This window comes from Leishmania major, chromosome 32 (genome assembly GCF_000002725.2).
Source record: "Leishmania major strain Friedlin complete genome, chromosome 32".
Lineage (NCBI taxonomy): Eukaryota > Euglenozoa > Kinetoplastea > Trypanosomatida > Trypanosomatidae > Leishmania > Leishmania major.
The window spans coordinates 1,362,074-1,383,862 of NC_007273.2; the positions used below are offsets into that span (position 1 = coordinate 1,362,074).

At 62.3% G+C, this 21,789-nt stretch overlaps 4 protein-coding genes across 4 annotated transcripts; all 4 read left to right on the forward strand.

Annotated features, from left to right (window-relative positions):
- Nucleotides 1-1,411: 1,411 nt before the first annotated feature.
- LMJF_32_3400 (conserved hypothetical protein) lies at nucleotides 1,412-3,223 on the forward strand (the record flags this gene model as incomplete). Its single annotated transcript, XM_001685614.1, has 1 exon — nucleotides 1,412-3,223. One exon carries the CDS (start codon nucleotides 1,412-1,414, stop codon nucleotides 3,221-3,223), a length of 1,812 nt encoding a protein of 603 aa, XP_001685666.1.
- Nucleotides 3,224-4,476: 1,253 nt separating this feature from the next.
- Nucleotides 4,477-12,822, forward strand: LMJF_32_3410 (conserved hypothetical protein; the record flags this gene model as incomplete). The annotated part of the gene is made up of 1 exon (XM_001685615.1): nucleotides 4,477-12,822. The coding sequence occupies one exon, from the start codon at nucleotides 4,477-4,479 to the stop codon at nucleotides 12,820-12,822; it is 8,346 nt and encodes a 2,781-aa protein (XP_001685667.1).
- Nucleotides 12,823-14,960: 2,138 nt separating this feature from the next.
- LMJF_32_3420 (conserved hypothetical protein) lies at nucleotides 14,961-16,166 on the forward strand (the record flags this gene model as incomplete). The annotated part of the gene is made up of 1 exon (XM_001685616.1): nucleotides 14,961-16,166. The coding sequence occupies one exon, from the start codon at nucleotides 14,961-14,963 to the stop codon at nucleotides 16,164-16,166; it is 1,206 nt and encodes a 401-aa protein (XP_001685668.1).
- A 2,466-nt stretch (nucleotides 16,167-18,632) lies between these two features.
- On the forward strand, nucleotides 18,633-21,056 carry LMJF_32_3430 (conserved hypothetical protein; the record flags this gene model as incomplete). Its single annotated transcript, XM_001685617.1, has 1 exon — nucleotides 18,633-21,056. One exon carries the CDS (start codon nucleotides 18,633-18,635, stop codon nucleotides 21,054-21,056), a length of 2,424 nt encoding a protein of 807 aa, XP_001685669.1.
- Between the last annotated feature and the right edge of the window lie 733 nt (nucleotides 21,057-21,789).

The following is a 21,789-nucleotide window of genomic DNA, read 5'->3' on the forward strand; positions in this document are numbered from 1 at the left end:
CTGCTGACGTCCCTCGCGCACGCAGACACACACGAAGAGACACACGCGTGTGTTTCCGCGGCTGCTTCGTTTGCGTCCGAAATCGAATCGCACGGGCTCGTGCCTTGCTCAAGCTCTCCTCTTTCGCTGCTCATTTCAGTGTGCCCTAACACTTCCTGTCTTCCTTTCTCACGGCGCATCAGCACCGTTGCTGCTCGAGCCATTCGTGCACATGACACGCACACACACGTACACAGGCAGACCGACAGACACGTGATCACTACTGCCTCTTCCACTTCCTCTGCGATGAGGTCTCCCTCACGGGGTTTGTGTGGGGCTGTGGTGCACGAGGAGATGTGCTGCCCATTTGCTCCCCTCCTGCCCCACCGCCACGCCTTGTGCTTCCCAGCGTCGTCTCACCGCTGCCGCTCTCTCGTTGACTGAAGCTGTTTTGACTTGCCTACGCTTCCTTAGGACGAGGCACAAGCACGCGTACACATAGGCGCCTGTATGAGTGCATACTGCGGTGGTGGCTCGCCTTGCACAGTGAATACAGACGTCCGCCAACAGTCCTCTGCCCCTGCGACCTCCTCTGCTTCAACCCCCCTTTTGTCTCTGAATTATTCGCCCGTTCACCCCCTCTTCTCCCAGACGGCGAGAGCTGGTGCGAAGCACCGGTGTATATCGAGTGCAGGCGCTTACGTTTGCTGTGCTGATACACCACGCAATGCGCTTCGCCCTCCCTTATCATTGGCGCTCTTCTTTCTTGTTGTCCACTCACATTCCTGCTTTGGGCCTTCTTTCCATCACTGCGAGTGCCTTCGAGCTAGCCCTACCACATCCCAGCCCCCGCTCCAATCCCCACCGCGTGAGGCAGGAAAGCGAGCAGGATGGGTGGCTTAGCACGCCTATGCGCACCAAGCAAAGACACACACCCACACCCACCCACAGTCTCCTACAGACCACCTAGAGTGACACGGCTCGGTCTGAGCGGCACAGCTGCACGCGCCCCCCCCCCCCCCCCCGTATGAGATACATCTGGCCCCGCGTATTGCTGCAGGTGACAAGCTCCCTTCCCTCTTCTCTCCTCACCTTCCCTCTCTCTTCTCCTGGCCTCGTCTCTCTCTCTCTCTCTCTCTCACGTCGGCGAAGGAAGGTTATGCGTTGGCGTCCACAACCGTAAGCCACCCTCGCATTGCAAGCTTCTCTGCTCATCGCTTTGCCCTCTCGAGCGCTTTTCGCTGGCATCTTGCCAACCTCTCCACGAGCGCTCCCTCTCCGGTTGTCCAACACACACACACACACACACACACACACACATATACACCTCTCGAGCACGTCGTTTGCCCACCCGCGTCTTCGCGCAGATCAACTGTCTGCTTGCTTTCTTCTCTTCCCTTGTTCCGTTTGTGTACTCCCGCCGCCATTCTCCATGGCGTTTTTGCTGCGCTCGCGCGTGGCGGCAGCTGTGCTGCCGCTGATTCTCACCATACTCGTCGGCTGCGTCCTGTACTCTGGTTCCGCGACAGTGGGGGCGCGCAACGACCGCTTGCCGCAGCCCAGCTGGAGCCGCACCTGCACCTCCCCGTACGAGGTATGCTCCACCATCGAGGTGTACCAGTACTGGGAGGAGAAGAAGAATCGCTTGAGTTTCACTGTGGATGCAATGATGAAAGACCCGAGCGCGAAAGGCGTGCTTACTGTGTGGATGGTGATGGATGACGCCGACGTCAACATGGCGAAGGACATCTTCCGTGAAGGCATCAACGTCGTCATTGTGCGCCCGCGCGGCTCAAAGCAAACACCATCGTTTATAACGTGCGCGAATACCTCGAACCCCTACGACAGGCAGTGCTGGATGTCTGAGGCGTGCGCGGCCGAGCTGGCGGCGGCAGCGAGCAGCACGAGCAACTCCCTTAACATGTCGCACTACTCGGCGGACCAGGCAGTGCACGATCTCGACTGGGCGCTGCGCACCCTCGGCGATGGCCGACCCAATGTGGTGTTGGGCCAGGGCCTGAGCAGCATGTTGGTTCTTCGTCTTCTGCAGTATCACCAAGACACCAAGGCAGCCGTGATACTGTTAGACTACGTGCACCCGCTCATGTTCGACGTGTACAACTACTTTGGCGGCGGCAGCATGGCCACTGCCCTGCAGCACCTCCTTGCCATGTGTGATGACCAGGCAGCGTGTGTGGGACGACTGGGCGCAGCGGAGGGGTCGTGGAACCGTCTGATGACGGTCATACATATGGCGAAAGAGGGCAAGCTCTCGTGCGCATCGCGGCTAAAATGGGGACCCGGCAAAGGCAGCAATGCCGCCTTTGCCGATAAGCTGCGCGGGGTGCTGGCCCTCATGCTGCGGTACCCCGTCTACCCCTTCCTCGCCAGCAACGCCGGTCTGCTGAACTTGATCCCGTCGCTGCTTTACAGGGTTCAGCGCTGCAACAAAAAGGACGTCGCAGCGCTCAACAAGCTCTACGACTACTTGAGCGCCGCGAACGGCTACACATGCCCTGAAAGCGTCGCCCTACACATGCACTGGCTCGTAAACGAATTCCTCCAGGCGGCGCCGCCGGCCGACATCCGCTCGTTTCGCAGCAACGCGGCGGCGAAGCATCCGATCCTGCCTTCCATCCGAGCCCTGACGGCGTTTCACAGCGCCGTTAAGAAGTTTCCTCGCATCTCACGCAGCGCTCAGTCGAAGAAGCTCCCGATGAATGCCACACAGCAGATCCTTCTGCTCAACGCCGACACCGACGCGCTGCTGCCCGGAGGTGCGGCCAGCCAGGTCGCCCTTGCCTTCCGCCAACTTGGAGACTCGGTGCAGCTGCGTCAGCTTCGAGGTATCATGAACCGTCCTTCCACTGTGCTCACGCCGTGTCTGGTGAACAATCTGAAGATGTTCAGGGATCATAGAGTGTGGGCGGATGAGGCTCAGTGCACGCTTGACGTCGCCCACAAGATCGACTTCATCAACGGTGCCACCGACGTGTACTACGGCACAAGCGACGCCTGGGACTTTGACAAGCCGAACTCCGACGAAACAAACGGCGGTCGTGATGACAATGACGAGGGCGGCGTTCACTTTAAGTGGCGTTTCATTGCCCGCGCACTGATCACGCTGATACTGCTTGGTTGCATTGGCGCCGTCGGCTACTTTGCTTTCACCCATTTTAAGGCGAACAGCCCCTTTCACTACAGCCGCGTTAGCGACAACTTTTACGAAAACCTGAACCAATAGAGGTGATAATCGCGGGCGCCTCGATCGCTCTGTGTGTGTGCAGAGGCGTTCTGCGCACCTCTTTGCTCTGCGCCTGTGCTTTTCCTTTTATTTTCGTTTTACAGCTCCCCCCCTCCTCTCTCTGGCGCTCCGTTCGTGAGCTTATATTATTACGATGTCTGCGCTGACTTGTCCCTCTCCCCGAACACGACGCCCGCCGGTTCTTTGTCCGCGCCTCTGTTTGGGCTTCCCTCATAACCTACTGTGCTTACGAGCACGGTCCCTTCTCGATGGCGAGCGATCGCAGCGATGAAAGAGGTTATGGAAATGGAACAGCACACGCGCTCATCCCCCTCCTCCCCTCCCCCCTCCTCCCTTCCTGCATGGCTTTTGACCGTTTAGTTCTCCTCGATGCGTGTGTTTGCAGGCGTACGTGCGGGATAGCGTCAGGCCGGCCCCACTCCTCTTGTGGAGCTCTCTCTCCAGCATGCTGGCATGGTCGAGCTGCCGATCATCTTTTCACGCTTCTCTCTACGCGCTGTGGCTGCTGTTCACGACTGCCGTCAATGCACGGGAGCAGCCGACCAGAAGATGTCATCGGTCCTCGCGCACGCACGGTTTACCGTCATCTCGCACCTCCATATCGTTTCTAGTTGCGAGCTAGGTAATGAGAACGGTAAATATGCTGTTCCTACCCCCTCTTCTTCTGACTCACTGCCGCGCGTGCTCGCGTGGCTCTGCTGCACACTGGCTACTGTGCGCATTGGGCGAGTTGATACACATGCATTTTGCGCCCCGTGGCTTGCACGGGTGACCATGGGCGTGCACGCACCCAGCTGCACTGCACTGCTCTCTCTTTCTCTCTCTTTTTTGCTACTATTTTTTTTTTTGTGGTGCGAGGCACTCACAAAAACTCACGATCATCAGCCGCACATCACAGCTTGTTTTTGCTTTCCCTTCCTGCGTTCTTTTTCCCTCTATACCGCTCTCACTCATCCACACCCACGCACCGGCACACACACACACACACACACACACACACACACACACACACGTGCTGCATCGAAGGCGAACCGCCGCCGTTTGCGCACCCCTTACTCCCCTCCCCCGCGGACGTGACTGCTGGCTCCGTTGCTTCTGCTGCGGCTGCTGCAGCCATCCCTATCTTGATGAGCGACGTGTCTGACAACGGAGAGGGAAAGACTGGGAAGCTCTCACAGCCACCGTCGCTGAAGCGGTCGTCACCGCCACCAACACGGCCGGCGGCTGCTTCCATGATGTTCGCATCCGTCGCCTCTGTCAGCTCCAACGGTGTTCATGCTGCAGCTTCTGGGAGCGCACAAGGTGTGGCTTCGCCCACGGACGCAACGACGGCGAGCACCACCGCTGGCGCACCCTCAGAGGATGCCGATGGGCAGCCTTCAGAGGTTGATGCAGCAGTCGATCACCCAGAGCACGGCGCTGTAGAGGCGTGTTCATTCTACTCCCACTCCACCCCCGCCTCGCAAGGCCCTTCATCCGTGCAACAGGCATATACTTTTTCCTCTTCCCTGCCATCGCCGCGGAGCACCACTGCCGCTGTGGTTCGTGTCGCACCCGTCACCGACCAGCCAGTCCTGCAAGACGTCGGCTCCTCAAGAGCCATGTCCGCCAGTGACGTTGCGAAGTGGAAGGAAAACCGCGAGTACAAGATGCTTGAGCGAGGCATGCACAAGATCCTCTCCGCTATCGACAGCACGCTCTCGGCTGACTGGGCCACGCAAGCCTCCCTGCTTGGCCAGCTTCTGGCGTGTTTAAGGCAGTATAAGGGCGTCATTGGTGCGGTAGAGCTGCCAGACGGGCTGCACTTTGCGAAGGCGCTTGGTCGAACTCTCAGCCCGCTGAGCGTTGTTGGCGTGCAGCGAAAGGCGTTAGAGGTGGTGCAGTGCTATCTCGAGCTCGCGAATCCCGTGTATCCGATGGCGAAGGACCTGCCCTTCGTGCTGCCGGGGCTGCTGGAACTGCTGCCGCAGGCGTCCGTGCAGGTGAAGGAAGACGTACTCAAGCTCCTTGACCGTGGCGTTGTGCGGCGTCTCCCCGGATCAGTACTGCGCGCGTGCGTGCAGGGCCTAGTGACGGCTCTTCTCAGCTGCTTGGAGGAGTCGGAGACAAGCTCCATATACCGAGGTGCCATGGGGCTGCTTGAATATGTGCAGGCAGCCCTCGCTCGCGACGCACCTGCCCCGTCCTTCTCCTCCCCGAGTCAACGAGGCGAATGGGCGGAGCTGCGGGGTGGCCAGGTGCTAGCAGCGCACATGTGGGTGCTGATCCGTGACGCCTCAGCGCTGCGTTCTCCTGCTCTCAACGTCATGAAGGCCTTCATAGCACAGAGCGGTGGCTTGACATCCGGCTCTGCCGCCGGCCTCGCTGAGGGGGCTGCAGAAGATGCTGCTGCGGCGTCGGCGACTACATCGACTTCAACCTCTGCACTGCCGGACTGGGTTGGTGGGGATGCTGCGACGATGGCGTCGGCCCTGCTCAACTGCCTGCAGGACACGCAGGAAAAGACCCATCGCTTGGTCCTTGACGTTCTCCTTACGGTGTGCCCACTGACACCGGTGGACTGCGACTCCGCGAATTTCACACACACTCCCTTGGCAGCGTTCTTCGACGGCAACACGAACAAGCACACGAGTGCCTCCGTGGGCGTTTCACCGCCGCCGTGCTGCGGCAATGGCGCCATCATTCCGTTTGAGGTGAAGTCCCTCCTCGTGGCGGCGGCTGTGCAGCTGCTTGGCACGCGGTACGGGACGTCGAGTGTAGCGCGGCGCATTTTTCAGTGGCTCACCGTCGACCCTGGCGTCGGGGGCGGCGCCAACGAGAGGCCGGGCACGGACGACGACGACGCATCCGACACCGATGGCGGCGAGCACCGCCGCAACACCCTCAACAGCCGTGCCTCTTCCTCGTGCGTAGCGTACGTGCAGGATATCACCTCTTGCGTTATGGCACGGGGGTTCGACATGGTCGTCGAGCACTGGTGGACTCGCTGGGTCGGAAAGGTGGGTGATGACGCGCCTGCGGAGCAGGCGCCGCCGTACATGTCAGCCGCGCTCTCTGCCCTGGAACACAGCGCTGCCCAGGCGATCAGAACGGCGACCGCGTCGCGGCTGGCGAGTGCGTCATCGGTTGTGGCTGCGTTGGGTGCCCGCGAGGCAAGCAGCAACGCGATAGCATTGCTGGATGTACCGGTAGGCATATCCGTGCCTTTGGTGTGGGTGCGAGCGCTCCTGGTGCTCTTCCGCTATCGCAGCCGCTCCACACAGGGAGGTGATGGAGCGCTGCTGATGAGTCCAGTCGCAGGGGACGCTGCAACATATGAGGGCGCCGAGGTGCCCATGGAGACAGGCTGCGCGCCGTTCCTCGTGCACGTGGCGCCTCTTCTCCTTCCTTCGCTGAGCCGCCTTATCGCTGGGGTGTCCTCTGTTGTCGGTGATGCGTCGGGCGGCGAATCGGCGGCCGCTGCGGCGGAGATGTGGATAGCAGAGCTTCGCGAACTCTTGCGTGTCCTGCCGTGGGGCTTGTTTGTCGAGCTCGACACATGCGCTGTGCAGAATGTCGAGGAGCTGCTGCGGTCTGTGCTACACCCCCTCTGTGCGTCAGGTGTCGAGGAAGGCGACGAGGATGCTGCCCCCGCAGCACCTTTCGTGTCTGCGCACCTACAGGCAGTCGCGGCTACTCGAGCACAGAAGCCCATCGCCGCCCAGATGAACAACCTGTGCATGACGGCCAAGGCGTTGGAGTCCGTCTTGGTGGACGCGGCTGTCGAGCAGCCGTCCCCGGCGCAGGAGTACGTGCGGGCGTCGCTGCGGTGGTTGGAGAAGGTCGCGCAGCTTCTGAGTGAAGTGCTGAAAGCTCTGGAGGCGGAGATGCGCACTGCCGGCGGCGCGACAGGTGGTGCGACGACGTCGAAGGAGTCTCTAGTGTGTCAAGGCCAGGTGGTCCAGCTGCTGCTGTCCACTGCTAACGGGCTGCTCCGCTTGCTTGGGCAGCGCATGCGCCTGATGGAGTTGATGCTGGCCAGCGTCCTTACCGCGGCGAGCGCGACCGGGACGCCGTCGGTGGTGAGGGTTGACTTTTTTTCTGCCTTTGTGAGCGCTTTAGACGCGTGCTTGCTTGGACGCATCCGCAGCGCGACTGCCGCCGTGACGATGGCCGCTCTTCACACATCCGAGAGCGACGCCAGCGGGGGCGGACACGACACGGCGGGTGGCGCACCTGCCACGGCTGCGCTCTTCTGCTTCCCGGAGCATGCGTCAGACCTGCAGGGGCTGTTGGCTCGCATGCACCGCATCACGCTGCGCCTCACGTCCTTTCTTGCCCAGCTGCACCTCCGCTGCCAGCAGCAGGCGGTCTTTGGTGTCCTGCTAGACTCCGCGCCGGAAAACAGCGCCGGGTCGCGAGAGCGTGACTTTGCAAAGCAGACCACGCTGTGGCTTGAGTCGATGTGCGATGGCGCCACCGTGGCTGCTGCCGCAGGCGCTCATGTCTTCTTCTCTCGCGCGGTACGGCTGCTCCTGGACGCACTGCTGCGTGCGCGTGGGTGTCTGCTGCCCGCGGTGGTCTACAGCACGCTGGAGCCGGTCTGCCCGACCGCGGGTGGCGTCGCAGAAGGCGTGGTGTTCACCAACACCTACCTGCTCGCGCCGGTCGTCCGCACCCTATGGGAAGGCTGCGCCGGCGGCGGAGACGAGGCGGGCGACGCGGTGGACATGTGCCGAACGTCGCTGCTGGCGCTCATCGCTCTTTCGCCGGCGTGCTCGCGGTGCCTCGACACGTTCCTGCTGGAGACGCCAGCAGACATCGCCGTGCTCCGCCTTGTCGGCCTGCAACGGGAGCTGGCGGCCCTGCGAGCCCGCCAACGTCGCGGGCAAAGCCGATCCGGCTCCACTCCGCTGCTGGAAACACTAGCTGAGCTCCAGGATCCCGGGGTGCTGTTTCTCGGTCTCTTGACAACCCTTGAATGCCTCTTGTGCGTCCCTAGCGGCATTCTTGTGCACGGTGGCGTGATCGCAGAGTCGACGCGCCAGCCGGCGCGTGCGTACATCAGCCATGCCATTGTGCGCGATCCGTCGAGCATCTTGCTGCCTCTGCACTTCTCGTTCCTGTGCCCGCTGGTGACGGAGTCGGCGTGCAGCAGTTCCACGAGCGTCGAGTCGAAGCGAAGAGGGAGGACGGTGGACGCAGTCGCCGCCGCTTTATCCCCGCCGCACAGCACCGGCAGCCAGACTCTGTCCACCGTGCCGCTGACGGTGCTGCTGCCCTCCGTCACGGCAGCACCGACTGCAGAGATGACAGGCCCTGTACCGCTAGCGAGAACGAAGTGGTTCAAGCACGTCAGCGGCACTACCACGGTCGGCCACGGCGGCGTGGCGCCGCGTGGGTATCGCTGTGTAGAGGCAGCAGAGCTGGTGCGCTACTTGTTTGCTCTCCTGCAGCTACCCACCGCGGTGGAGTGGGTTCGACAGTCGATGGATACACCCACCCCAAACTCGCTGCGTGTGCTGCTGCGCGCGCTGGAGGAGCAGTCGTTTGCGCCGTCCCATGAAGTCGAGGTGACGTCTCCGTCATTGTCACCATCGTCGTCAGCGACGGCGCTGGCGTGCGGAGGGGCGACAGACACTCTTTTTTCCGCCACAGCGCTGCTGCTGCTGAGCCTCGCGCGTCACGCGCTCCTTTCAGGGCACGCTGCACACATGCGCCAGCCCGACTCGCTGCGCCGCCGACCGTGCCTGCATTCTCCAAGCGCAAGCCGCTCGTCAACGTCGTGGCTGTCAAGGGAGGAGTCGACCGCCACACCGCAGTGGCGCTGCTCTACGTTGCTTGACGCCGTGGCGTGCTTGAACCGGCTCTTGGAGGTGAGTCAAACTGGCCCGCGTATGCAGCCGCACCGCACCGCGGTGAACACGTGGCAATTTACCGCGGCTCAACTTCTGCCACTGCTTCGGCTTGCCGTGCAAGCAGATCTGCACGCTGTGCAAGCTGTCCTACTCGACCACATACGCGGCGTCGTGTTCTACCTCGACGACGCGGGCGGCATCCCGGCTCGGCACAAGTCGCTATCACGCCAGGCCAATGGGGTCGACGGCGCTGTCGCATCGCGGCACTGGCTACCACATGCGTTCCGGCAGTCCGGACGTGCCACAGACAAGGCCAGCCTGTGCTCCACCGACCCAGCTGCACAGAAGGGTCACAGCACACTAGCGGCTGCGGAGGCGGCAGCGCCCGCGTCTTCTGCGTCAGATGATGCCGCCCCTGCCTTCAGCTTGCCCCCCAGCAGCAGCGGCACCGCAGTTCTTGATGACCTCCAACGCGCACCGCCCGCCATTCTGTCGAACAAGTCGCTGTACGCCACCATGGGCGAAGTTGTGGAGCGGGTGCTGAGTCATTGCGATGCAGCCGCAAGTCCCGCCAGTGAGGTCGACCCTACTCACACCGACGCCGCCGCCGCCTCGCGGTCTCGACGGGAGGAGGAAGACACGTTGGCGTTGTGGCTGCATTTCTACAGCGATATCATGCCATACCTCTATCGCGACCTCGTGCCATCTGCGGAGATGGCGGTCGACGCACTTCTCTGTGCGCTCGAGTTGCCACCCGGCGCCCGCGCTGGGGACGATGCGCCGCGGCCTGTGCACTCTTTGAGCAGCTACGCATCTGTGCAGTCTATCTGCTATGCGACGCTTGTCGACGTTGCGCAGTTCCTGTGCGACCTGGCGCGCGTCGCCGATGACGAGAACTACGTGCTGGCCATGCGGAAAAAGGAGTCGATGAGCTGGATCGCGAGCACGTTCACGCAGGAGGATCCCGTGGCACAGGCAAAGAGGGCAACGCTGTGGGACCGCTCCCCGGTGCTCTCCCCGATACGTGGTGCGCTGCCCCGGCTCATCACTGCGGCGACCCACTGCATCCGTGCCTGTGACGCCGCCGCCTCGGAAGCTGGCATGATAAAACAGGGTGCTGCGTATGCTATGTGGGCGGCCGACACAGACACAGACGAGGCGCTTGGCTGGGGGACGACGACGGCCGCTACAGCAGAGCTGCTGCCGTCGGCTGGGCCGGAGACACACCTGCGTGAGCAAGCCAGACGCTTGCTCTGCTTGTTGAACCACGCTGCTGGCCCCGGGTTTCTGACGGCTTTTCTGCACGACTGGTGTGCCCAGTACGCCTTGAGTTCCACCTGGTGGCTGTTCGAGGACAAGCAGCAGCGAGAACGTCGCGTGAGCCTCGAAGCGGTGCGCCACATCGAAACGGAGTGCGCGTCTGATGTGGTGGCGCCAAGGAAGGGCGGCGGCGACACGGGTGTCACCGCGAGCGGCGAGGACGAGCGGGTAGCTGCGTGGAGAATGAAGCGCGAAGCGCAGAAGGCCGCTTGTTTGCTGCTGGCGGACATCGGAGTATCCATCAGTGAAGTGACGGCGGTACTTACGCCGCTGCTGCGAACCGCCATTAAGGGGGAACCACACGCAGAGCCACTTCAGCCTGAGCAAGCTCCTGCTTTCACGGGCACGAGCGTCAGCGGCGCTGCAGCGTCAGCGCTGGCGCCTCTCGCACCGCGGCCCTCGTCGGCGGCAGAGAGGCTGTTTTTTCTGGATCAAGTGGTAGAGGGCCACTGCGCAGAGCGGCAGGGCGGGCTTTCGGATAAAGACGCAGAGGCGGTGCTGGCGGTTCTGGCGGATGTCGTCTCGCAGTGTTCACCTGACACGCTTGCCTTCTGCTGCCTATTCCACTTGCTGTACTGCGTTGTGGCGTACGCCAAGGACGAAGGGGCCGAGGGGCAGGGCGGGATGAAGGTGAGGAAGGCACGCCGCGTCGGAGGGGGAAGCGGAAGACGGCGACAGCCCAAGGCATCCGGCACCACCACTGCGGCGCCAGCCACTGTGTCTGGCGTGTACCGCAATGGCCATTTCTCCTTCGCGCTGTGTCGCTTGTTGGAGGGCTTCCGTGTTCAACCCGCCAGTGCACAGTGCACCAGCTCGCTGCTCTCCCTGCAGCTCTTCTGCCAGACACTGCGTTCGGTTCTGCCATCGTCGCTCGCCATGGTCGACAACGCTGGCCGCGTGGTGGATGCGGCCACGCATGTGCTGCAGCGAGTCCTCATCCCCGTGCTGCGCCACGGTATCGCCTCTGAGGCGGAGGCGGAAATCGTGCTCTGTGCGCCACTGGTGTGCGCGTCCCTGCGTGTTTTGCGCGCACTTGTTGCCGGCTTCGCGCCAGATCTCGCGTTCGAGCGTCGCGCGCAGCGCGACACGGTGTCGCTGCTGTTCTCCGAGCACTTCTTTCGCTACAGTCGCAGCTCTCTGCACGAGTGGGCGCTGCTGCTCCGTCAGTGGGGCAGCCTGGATCAGGGTATCCACAGCCTCATATGTGAGCGCATGGTGCCGTCGCCAGGACGGCTGTCGGCGATGATGATGTCGCGCGAGACGGAGGCACTGCTGTGGGAGCGGTCGCTACGGACGTTGGGTTTCTACACGTACGCCATGCACATCAGCGAGCCACCACCGGCCGTGGTTGGCGCTGCGGCGACCACAGGCTGCAGTTTTGGTGCATCGGCTGCCACACCGAGCGTGCCGTTGGCGCGCCACGCGGAGTTTGTGCGTCTTCTTCGCGAGCAGCTCACGTACGCCTTTCAGCACTTTTCGTCTTCCGCCATCCCGACCGTCGCCCAGCTGCAGCAGAAGGAGGTGTTTCTGCAGCCTGTGCGCGCCGCCCTGTTCGTGTTCCGCGTTGTCCTGGTCTGCAATGTGCGGGAGTCCCTCGTGGCGTCGCTGTGGCCGATTGTTCTGCCCGAGCTGTTCCGCGTTCTTTCCATTCAGCCCACCGAGAAGGGCCCCAACGCCGGCAAAGGCGCCGGATCGCTGTCTCAGCCGTCCTCCGCCGATGTTGGTGTGCTGCGCGAGATCGCGGCAACGCAGATGGAGGCGTTGAAGGTATTGGACATGGATTACACGTTGCACCCCGCACACGCACTCACTTTCCGCTGGCTGTTCACGGACGACGCGGCGCTGGAGAGCCTTGCAGCCATTCAGGCGAGAGAGACTGTAGGGCCGCAGGGCGGCTTGCCGTGCTCGGACGCTGTTACCCGCCAACCGGCGGTGAGTCATCTGGAGGTGCTGCGCCTCCTGCAGACGTCGCCGCAGTCCGTGGCGGAGCACCTCGACGCTGCCGCCGTCGTGAACGCCGTGCACGAGCCCCGCGTAGCAGCCGCCGCGTCACACTGCGACTTCTGCTTGGCTGCCCCCCTATCCTCTATCCCCCGCGCATGGCCCACGTCCCCGCGCCCATCTGCCGCGGACACGGGACTGCGACGTCCCTTGTACAACATCCCATCCATGCATTATCAGTGCCTTGATGGCGTTTACCGCGCTGCCCAGGCGTTCACGTTGCTTCTGCAGCGACTGAACATACACATTCCACACACATCGGAGGCGACACAATCGGGGCAGCAAAACGCGGCGACTCTCGCGAGCTTGTGCGCCGCCGTGAGTGCGACCGTGGGCACGCACAACGAAGTGGACATGGCGTACATTTATGACTTGCTGGAAGCTGATATGACCAGCACGCACCCGGACACGATGCTGTAGAGTTTGGCCATAGAACTCTTGGCCATGCTTTAGGTGTTGGCCTCAAAGCATGTGTTGGATCTGCATTGAAGGTGTGTCCCGCGGAGGGGGAAGGACGGGCGGAAGGAGGGCCTCTCCCTTTCTTTTACTCGCTCACCACCTGTAGACGACGGCCTGATGCAGCCGCCACTGCTACACGTGATTCTACTTCCTTTTCATTGTATTCCTCGGTTGCGCTCATTCACTATTGCCGTGGGTTACGCGAGGACGTGCATGCCCAAGTACGCGTGCCCGCGTTTCAGAGGCGAAGCGGCTTTCTGCCCCCTCCACAGACTCCGTGTGTGTGAGTGTGTGTGTGTGTGTGTGTGCGTGTGTGTACTCCTCTGGGATACCCGTGCTACGAGGGGGAGGATGTGAGAGACAGAGAGAGGCGCACATGCGCCTCACGCTTGGCTTTCATGCTGTTGATGCCTTCGTTCTGTGGACTGTTTGTGCCACGGCCTTCTGCTGGCACTTCTCCCTCCCCCTTCACAACTTTTATCGTCCTCGCTCGTTCTTTACGTTGATGTCGTTCAATTATGGGTTGCGCGTCGGCGTCTGCGTGTGCACGAAATGCCCGCTGCACACGGGGGCCCCCTCGCCGTTCGCGTGCTGCCGTGCTCCCGCGTGCCATGAAGGAGCTCATTTTTGCCCTCCTCTTACCGTTTGGGTCCCGCTTTCAGTGGCTCCCAACGACACCAAAGTTAGCACTCGCGAGCGAGTAGAAAAACGCGTACGTGCTTCATCAGTAGAACGCCAGGGAAGGGGCAGCGGCGCGAGATCGGTGTACGCATGCCGGAAAAAAACAAAACAGACCGACACAGGGGGCGTGCGGCGACTGCAACAGCTCCGCGCCTCTCTTCTCTCCTCTTTCTTGCACGCAGACACCACCACGAACAAAACCTGCACACGAATCAGGCACACCCACAGGTACGTGGGAGGAGCAGCGGAGGCGAGCGACGCTACTCGATCCCCGTCTGCACACTTAGTCTCTCTGTCTCGTCCTGAGGGGGGGGGGTAGCACAGGAATGAGTGGCGGCAATCGTGAAGGCGGCGGCGGGGGCCTCAGCCGCTCTTCATCCGGCAACTCCACGGAAAACCTCCATTCTTCTCCAGGCAACCGCGCCAGCGAGGCAAGCACGGACATTACCATGTCCGGGGGCAATGCTGACCGCAACACCGAGGAGCGCGCTGTCGCGTTCGCCACGGCGGATCACGGAGTCGTCAGCCTCAACTTGACTGACCTCTCCAGCGCGCTCGGCGTTCGCAGAGCAGATGTCGTGTCGCAAGGGCTGATGTTCCAGGCCCGCTCAGCACCCTCTTTTCGTGCTAACCGCTCCCTCCAGAGAAGCGCCCTCCAGACAACGGGAGAAAATCCGCTGAGCTCCTTTCCTGCCACCGGCACCACCGCCTCCGCGGCGACCCCGTTGCCAACCGCAGAGGCTGCCTATAGCCTCCACAATGTTCCCAAGCCTCTCCCGTCGCCGCCATGGCCAGCGCACTACCGGCGGCGACACAGCACGCTTCGCGGCACCCAGCTAGACTTCGACCCATTGAGGATGCCCGCCGGAACGATACAGCTGTTACCGCCGCCTCAGTCGACATCGCCGTCCCCCTCATTCGCCCGTGCGTTCACGTCGTTGCCGCGCCGCGGCACACCGCCACCAGGTCGCGCCAACGCGCTGCACTGGACACTAGCTGGCCACAACGGTGCTGCCACAGCCTTTGCCGGCAGTGTTCCGTCTTCCATCCGTCGCGCCGGCGCCGGAGCTGCCATGCTCGAACATGAAGCCGCAGAGCGACGTCCTTCAGCTGATGACGACGAGGAGGTGTCTGTGTACGGCGACGGCGCGCCGCTGCTGAGTGGGATGGCGTCGCTGCGGGAGTGCCGCAGCGGTGCCGCGCCCGCCCCATGCAGCACACCAGGCTCTGCTTTTCGCACAAGCGATGCGGCAACTTCCCTTGCGCTGTCGCCAACGGAGAGAGGAGAGGGGCAGGCGCGTCAGCATGGGGAGGACGAGGCGGCGACGTCGGCGGCCCCCAGCGCTCCCTCACGCCGTGTGCACTTCTCCGACGACGTCATCGAGTCCATTCACGTTGCGCGGCAAGAGGAGGAGTACATGCGCCTGCTGGTCATGTACAGCCGTCCGTGGTACGCCTACGCACTCCTTGTCCTCTTCAGTTTCTTCTTTGGGCTGTCGTACGCCAGCGTCACGTACCTGGAAGAGGATCAGTCGGAGCTGAAGGATTGCGCCACGTCGGTGGCGTTTGTGCTCTTCCTCTTTGTAGGGACGGGGGCCGTCGCGCTGACGGCGCACCTCCTGTTGTGCAGGCAGCCAGACAGCGAGGAGGAGCCGAGCTTCATCGAAGACGCGGGTCAGCGGCGGCGGCTACCGACGCTGTGGTCCTACAGCGTACTTTTCTTTAGCGCATCGGTAGCGGCCATCGCTCTAAGCCACTTCATCAGCTTGACCGTTGCAGTCGTCATGGTGATCTCGCTCGCGTGCCACCTCGTCGCGGAGCACCACAACCGCGGTGACGGCGGTGATTGTGTGACGCTCCAGGATGCCCTCGGCTGTGTGACGGCTGGCCTCGGCGCGGCTCTGGTGGTGCTCGGCGGTGTATGGCAAGAGATGGCGACCCACCACGCCTCGCTGGGTGGAGCCCTTCTCTCGCTGTTGGGATGGGGGTTGAGCGTGATCGTCTCTGGCGTGTGCTGGGCGTGCTTCACGCGGCAGTTGCGTGAGATGAGCCAGCGTATGAGCCAGCAGTTCCTGCTCTCAACCTCGCTGGTGGTGTGCACAGTGGCGCTTGGCATCGGGACGTACGCGGCAAACTTGACCCTGACATCTGATGAAGCTAGCAGTGCCGCACTTGCTGGTGCAGTTGCCCAGACCACAGGCGGAGGTGAGGCGGCCAGCGCACCACAGCTGTTGGACCCCATGCTTCTCCCGTGCCACCGGTTTTTCCCTGATGTGGTAATGCTGCTTAGTGGGGGCGTCTGCTCCCTCTTGTGCTGGTACGCCTACCATGCCGTGTCCTTCTACGTCGACCACGCTTCCAGCTCCGCGTGCATGGTGCTGGGTGCCGTGCTCTCCGCTGTTCCTCTCATCGTTGCTCGGGCACTGCGCATCGGGTGGGCAGATGTCACCGCATCAGTATTGCTGCAGGGGTCGTTGGCAGCCATGGTGGTTGGAGTGGCCCTGGCGGAGGCGGGGGCGGCGGTGGTGGTGTGGTCCGGTTTTCGGTATCGTCGCGAGGTGGAGATTCGAATTGTGCTGGAGAAACGTCGCTTCTCTTTTCCGCGCGCAAACGCCAATGCATAAACTCACGCATTCACGGAAGAGACGCCGACGGAGGGGGGGGGCGCTGGGCTTGGCCAGTCCTAAGGTGGTGGTGTCGCTGTCCTGTCGCCATCTCCCTCTCCATGTGCTTTGTAGCACCCGCATTAGCCACCTCCTGGCAGCAAGCCGGGGCTCGCGTTCCGTGTATCCGTGGTGTGCTTGGTGCTGACAGCGGGTGCATGTGTATGCGCGGGTGCGCGCGGTCGTGCACCTCCTCGACCTCCTCCCCCTCTCTCCTATTACGTGTTTTGCTTCGCCACTGCTTGCAATCATGAGCGCCTGCGCCGTTCTTACTCGACGTCGCGTAGACATGCGAGGTGTTCGAGGGAAGAGGAGGATGGGAGGCGGTACTTCAATCAGCCCACCGGGCTTCCTGTATGCGCCCCCATTTTCCACCCTTTTCTGCCTCCTTGCAAAGCTGCTGTAATGCACTCTTCTTTCTCTTCTCTTGTGCCTACTGTCGTGGAGGCCATGTGTGTGTGCCAACACCCAACTGCTGCTGCTGCCGCTATCTAGGCACATGTACATATAAAATATATATATATATATGTATATATATATATGTATACGCTCATGCCTAGTTTTTTTTTCGTTTGGTCGCGTTGCATGATGGCTCGTGAATAGAGGAGGAGGAGGAGGAGGGGAGTAGACACGACGATGGAGGACACGGTGTGTGCCCAAAGCGCACATGTGTGTCTGTCTCTGGGTGTGTGCGCTGCTGTCCTCGCATGAATGCTGGATTCCGCGCAGGCTTTCTCGCACTGTGTCTATGCCCACCCCCGTTTTTGCGTTCGCTTCACGACTGCTCCGTCTTATCGCTGTGCTGGACTGCTCGCACACACGCGTGCTCTGGCCACCTCTTCTCCCCCTCTCCCGGACCGGTCGTTCTCTTCGTAGGGCAAGTGCACAGTGCTCTGCTCGCCGCTTTGCCCTTTTTTTTCCGCCCTCGACCCTTCCCCTTTCCTCCCTTGGCACGTACGCATGCATGTATGTGTGCCTCCGTCTGCGTGCGTGCCAGTCCATCTGTCAGCCTGCTCGGGGGTGCGCGCTGACTTCTTGTGTTGCCTCGGCCTCGCTTCTTTCGTCCCCAGCTCTGCGGCCACTTACTGGATGAGTCTCACGTCAGAGAAAAGAAAGATAAAGCTGAGCCGACCATGCTGTGTGGTGACTGTCGCGGGGCAGTCGCACCCCTTGATTGGCGAGTGCACCGTTTGTCGATGCGTAGAAGCTTTTAGGGAGTGCGTGGGTGCAGGCTTCGGTGAGGGCTCTGCCCACTTTTCTCATGTCTTCCTCTATCGACTCACCCTTCGGGAGAGAGGCAGCCGAGTGGCTCCACGAAGCTGGCACACGAGGGTCTTCCCATCATCACTGCCTCTGACACGCACACATCCCCGTCTCTCCCTGCTTCTTTTGCTTGCTCCGTATCTCCCTCGACTTCTCTCTCTCTCTTTCGCTGCGTTGCTCGGGTGGTGGTGGTGGTGGTGGTGGTTGGGGGACTGCTTTGCCGTTGTGCTCTTGCTCACACCATTTTTTTTGTAATTGCTGCTTCGTCGCGGCGGTGTCGGCATGCACGTATAGATGGTGGCCCGTGCGCGCGTGCGTGTGCACGGAGAGACTTGTAAAGTGGGCAGGATCAGCGCACGTTTGTGGCGTGCGCTGGCGAGCACACATTAGCGAGGGACGCAGCAGAGGACGCCCTCATCAGGGCGCCTTTTTCCCATCGTATTTCCCTTTTTCGCTTGCGACGCAGGAGCGCATCGCCGCACCTTCTCCCCGCTCTGCTGCCTCGCCACGCTCTTAAGTTCTGCCAACATCATAGACTCGTTTTGCGGCACACTGGATGCAGCAAGACCATACATCCACGCAAACATACAAAATATAAGCCTCAACGGCAGCGACAGCCAGCCGCTTCGACTAGCCGATCCCTCCTGCCAAAGACAGGGCACAGCAGGGATTGTGCGTACTAGTGGAAGACCGTCGGGGGGGGGAGCGAGGCAGCCACGGCCCCAGCTGCGATATTTGCGAGACACCACCATGGAGGAGGTGCTCGCGAGTCAGCTGGCCGAACTGCGGAAAGAGCAGGAGCGACTGGAGGAGCAGCTTGGCCACACCGCACTCGGGTCGCCTCGCGGAGCGTGTCACGCCTTCAGCATCACCCCCGGAACTGAAACATATGCGGAAACACACCGCTGCGTGCGTGAGCTCACTGCACATGAGGCGAACAGTGCTGCCACCGCTGCCGCAGGGGCCGCCGCCTCCACGCGTAGTGGCAGCGGTGGCGACGTACGAGGAGCGCCGCAACGCAAAGACGAGGCGGACTCACGGAAGAGCTCCCCACAAGCTCTGGCGACCCCCGGAGGGGCTGCCCGCATTAACTGGAGCTATCAAGAACGTCTCAGCGAGCTTGAGTCCCTCAAGCGCAAGTACGAGACATACGCCCGGGAGGCCATGAACCAGTACTTCAGCTCCGTGAACGGCTACCAGGGCTACAAGGAACGCCGCGAAAAGATGATGAAGCACGTGAGGCCGTTCGCGTTCGAGTCTCGCGAGCTTGTCAAGCCGCCGCGCATCCGAGAGCAGCGCGCAGAGGCGGACCAGCGAGCGCGAGATGCCGCTGCGACGGAGCATCGTCGGCATCCGTACAAGGCGACCCCTGTGCCACCGTCCACCTTCATGAACAAGTATGAGCTGATGGTCGAGGAGTGGTGCCAGCGCAAGGCTGCCATTGAGATGATGTCGCGCGAGCGGGCCCGCATTGCCAAGGATGACGCGGCCTTTGTGCGACTGTCTGCACAGTCCTTGCGCAGCACGCGGGAAGGGCTTATGGGTGTCGTATACGGGCCCGATGGGAAGCCCGTCACACGGAACGAGCTGCGGCGACGTGCCCGAAGCGCGGACGTCACGAGAAGCCGGCGCAAGGGCACCGGGGCACCGCTTCGTGAGGTGCCTCTAGAGGTACGGATGAAGCTGTGGCCTGCTCTAAGCGATCACGAGCGGCTTCGGCGCGAGCGCATCAAGTTTCTGGCGACTGTGCGCAAGTCCGAGGTGGACGCGGAGGTGCGCCAAGTGATGCCGCTGCTAACGAGCCCCTCGCCAGCTCGCTGCTACGACGCTGCTAGCCCAGGCGGCATCGACATGGCCGCCTTACTGGCGGCTGCAAACGGAGCAAATGTGGGTGCGGCAGCGCCGTGCTACGGGGTCGGTCAGGCCGTACTTTCCTCTAAGCAAACCCCATTCCCTACCGCTGAGGCAGGAGCGCTGGCCGCCGCGCTGTCGCCTTCCACGGTGCCACCGCCACCGGCGGCTGCCAGTGGCTTGTCTCCGCTCACGTCCGTGCCCCCTCCTCCATCTCCTTGTGTGCCAACACCTCAGCCGCCCACTGGCGCAGCAATGGCGGTGCCGGCGCCGGTGCCGTCTCTTCCGGCTGCCGTTCCTGAGCCGCCCTCAGGTGCTGTGGCGCTGCCGCCCCTGCCAATTGCTCCCATGGCGGTTCCCACGGCGCATCCCCCTTTTTTCCCTACTGGTAGCGCTGTGCCGGCCCCTCCATCAGCCGGGCCGCCGCCGCCGCCAGCTGCCTCCGCGCCCTCGCCGGCACCGACTGCTGCTGTCGTGGCACCAGTCTCTTCAGCCACAGCGGGTGCTGCGGCGGGCTCGAAAGCAGCGAAGCAGAGCACGCAGCAAGATAGGGAGGCATCGTGGCGCCGCTATAATCCGCAGCTCACCTTCAAGCCGAATGTGCGGCCAGGTGTGCCGAATTTCGAAGCGCTCTGGGCGCACAACAGGGCGGCGCTTGCTCAGAAGAAGCTACAGCACCCGACGACGGTGCCGCAGCCGTTTGACTTGACACCTAGTGCGCGGGACAACAAAACTGTGGGGCGTCGGCCGGCGCGCAGCACCTCCGCACTCGGGCCGCCGCGCCGCCACGGATCGCCGTCGGGCGGCAAGAAGCGGCAGGCAGCGGACACGCCGTCGATGCCAGCTGGGAACGTGACGGCACTCGCGCCACCGCGCAGCGGCGCTCCTCGCGGCACCCGCGCTCACGCCCTGCGGACGCAGGCGATCTACTCGCACCATGTCAAACAGTCCGAGGAGCAGAGTGTGACGGCGGAAGGTGATGAGCAGTACTGGAAGGCGGTGGCGCAGCGACAACGCGAGGTGCGGAAGCGGCTGTCGGCGTACCTGGTCGACCACCACGCCGAGCACGAGCGGGCGATCACGGAGAAAGTGCGGGCTCTGCGTGCTGCCATGCGGGAGAGCGAAAAGGCAGCCAAGGAGCGGCTGGCAGAGATGAAGCAGAGGGTCGCCGAAATGCCGCCGGTGTTCGCCGAGCCGGTGCACCTGAACGAGCAATCCAAGGTGCGCGTGGAGGCGGAGAAGATCGTCTTGCAGTCTCTCAAGGAAGCGGGACTTGATGGAGCCACCATCAAGCGCATCCTCACCTCCCCGTTGGCCGCCGCCACGGATGCCGCGACGGACGCACTCGGCGCTGAAGCAGCGGACACGAGTAGGCTCGAAGGGGATGGCGTTTCGCCCATCGCGGCCCGTGAAGAGGACTCGGAGGCACAAGGAGCGCCGCCCAGCGCGGCTGCACCCAGTCCCCTCAGCAAATACTCGGAGGCCTCGAAGCACGGCTCTAGCGGCAGCGGTAGCAGCAGCGACAGCGACAGCGACGACAGCAGCACCACAGGTCGAAGCCGCAGCAGCGGGGGTTCCATCAAGAAGTCGCCGCCTGGGAGCTCCGTGACCAGAAGATCTTCTTGCCCGTCCGCCTCGACGCTTTCTGTGCGGGCGCCGCCGAAGCCGGTGGTGGCGGACAGGAGGAGCGCTACCGAGTACAGCGACGACAGCTTTGAGTCTTCGGATAGCGACTAGGCGCAGCGAGGATTCTGCACGCCGTTCTCTCTCCCTACTTTCCCTGGCTGCTGCGCACCCGCACACTTTAAAGTAGTTGTGATGGCGGCAGCGGATCGAGGAAGCGCACGCGTATGCATGTGTGCTCTAGTGCTTCTTGCACAGCGATGTGAAGCGGTACTCGTGGTATTACCTCAAGATGATGTTTTCTTTTGTTTCCGGTTCTTGTTGTTCATAGATGGCCATGAGGGATGCCGAGGCGGTGGCGCCCCTCAGGATACTTGTGTGCACGCGTGTATTTGCATGTGTGTGTGTGTGTGTGTGTGTGAAAGTGTGTCTTGATTGTATGGTCAGGCTGGGTCGATTGGGTGCCCTGCCTCACATCGTGAGCTTAGCGAACGGCGCGCACGGGCCTGCTTGTCCTTCCATTCGGCGCTTAGCACACACGGGAGAGAGAAACACACAGACCCGCACACGCGCACGCCTCATCACGCGAGGAGGATATACGTCTTGTACAACGACGCACACAAAGCAGGTGGCACCGCTGCATGATGGGAAATCTCCGTTGGTTGCTGCACCGACGAAAAGTGGGGAAGGGGATGAAGGGAGGGAGGGGGGTTGGGCTGGGTTGGGTGAGGGCCGCATCGACGAAGCGGAGCGCTATCGCCTGTGCGTTCACCATCTTAACGGTCCACGCGTCTTATCGGTTGGCTCGGCGGTGATCGTGGTGCGCCACATTTTATCGTCGCCGACG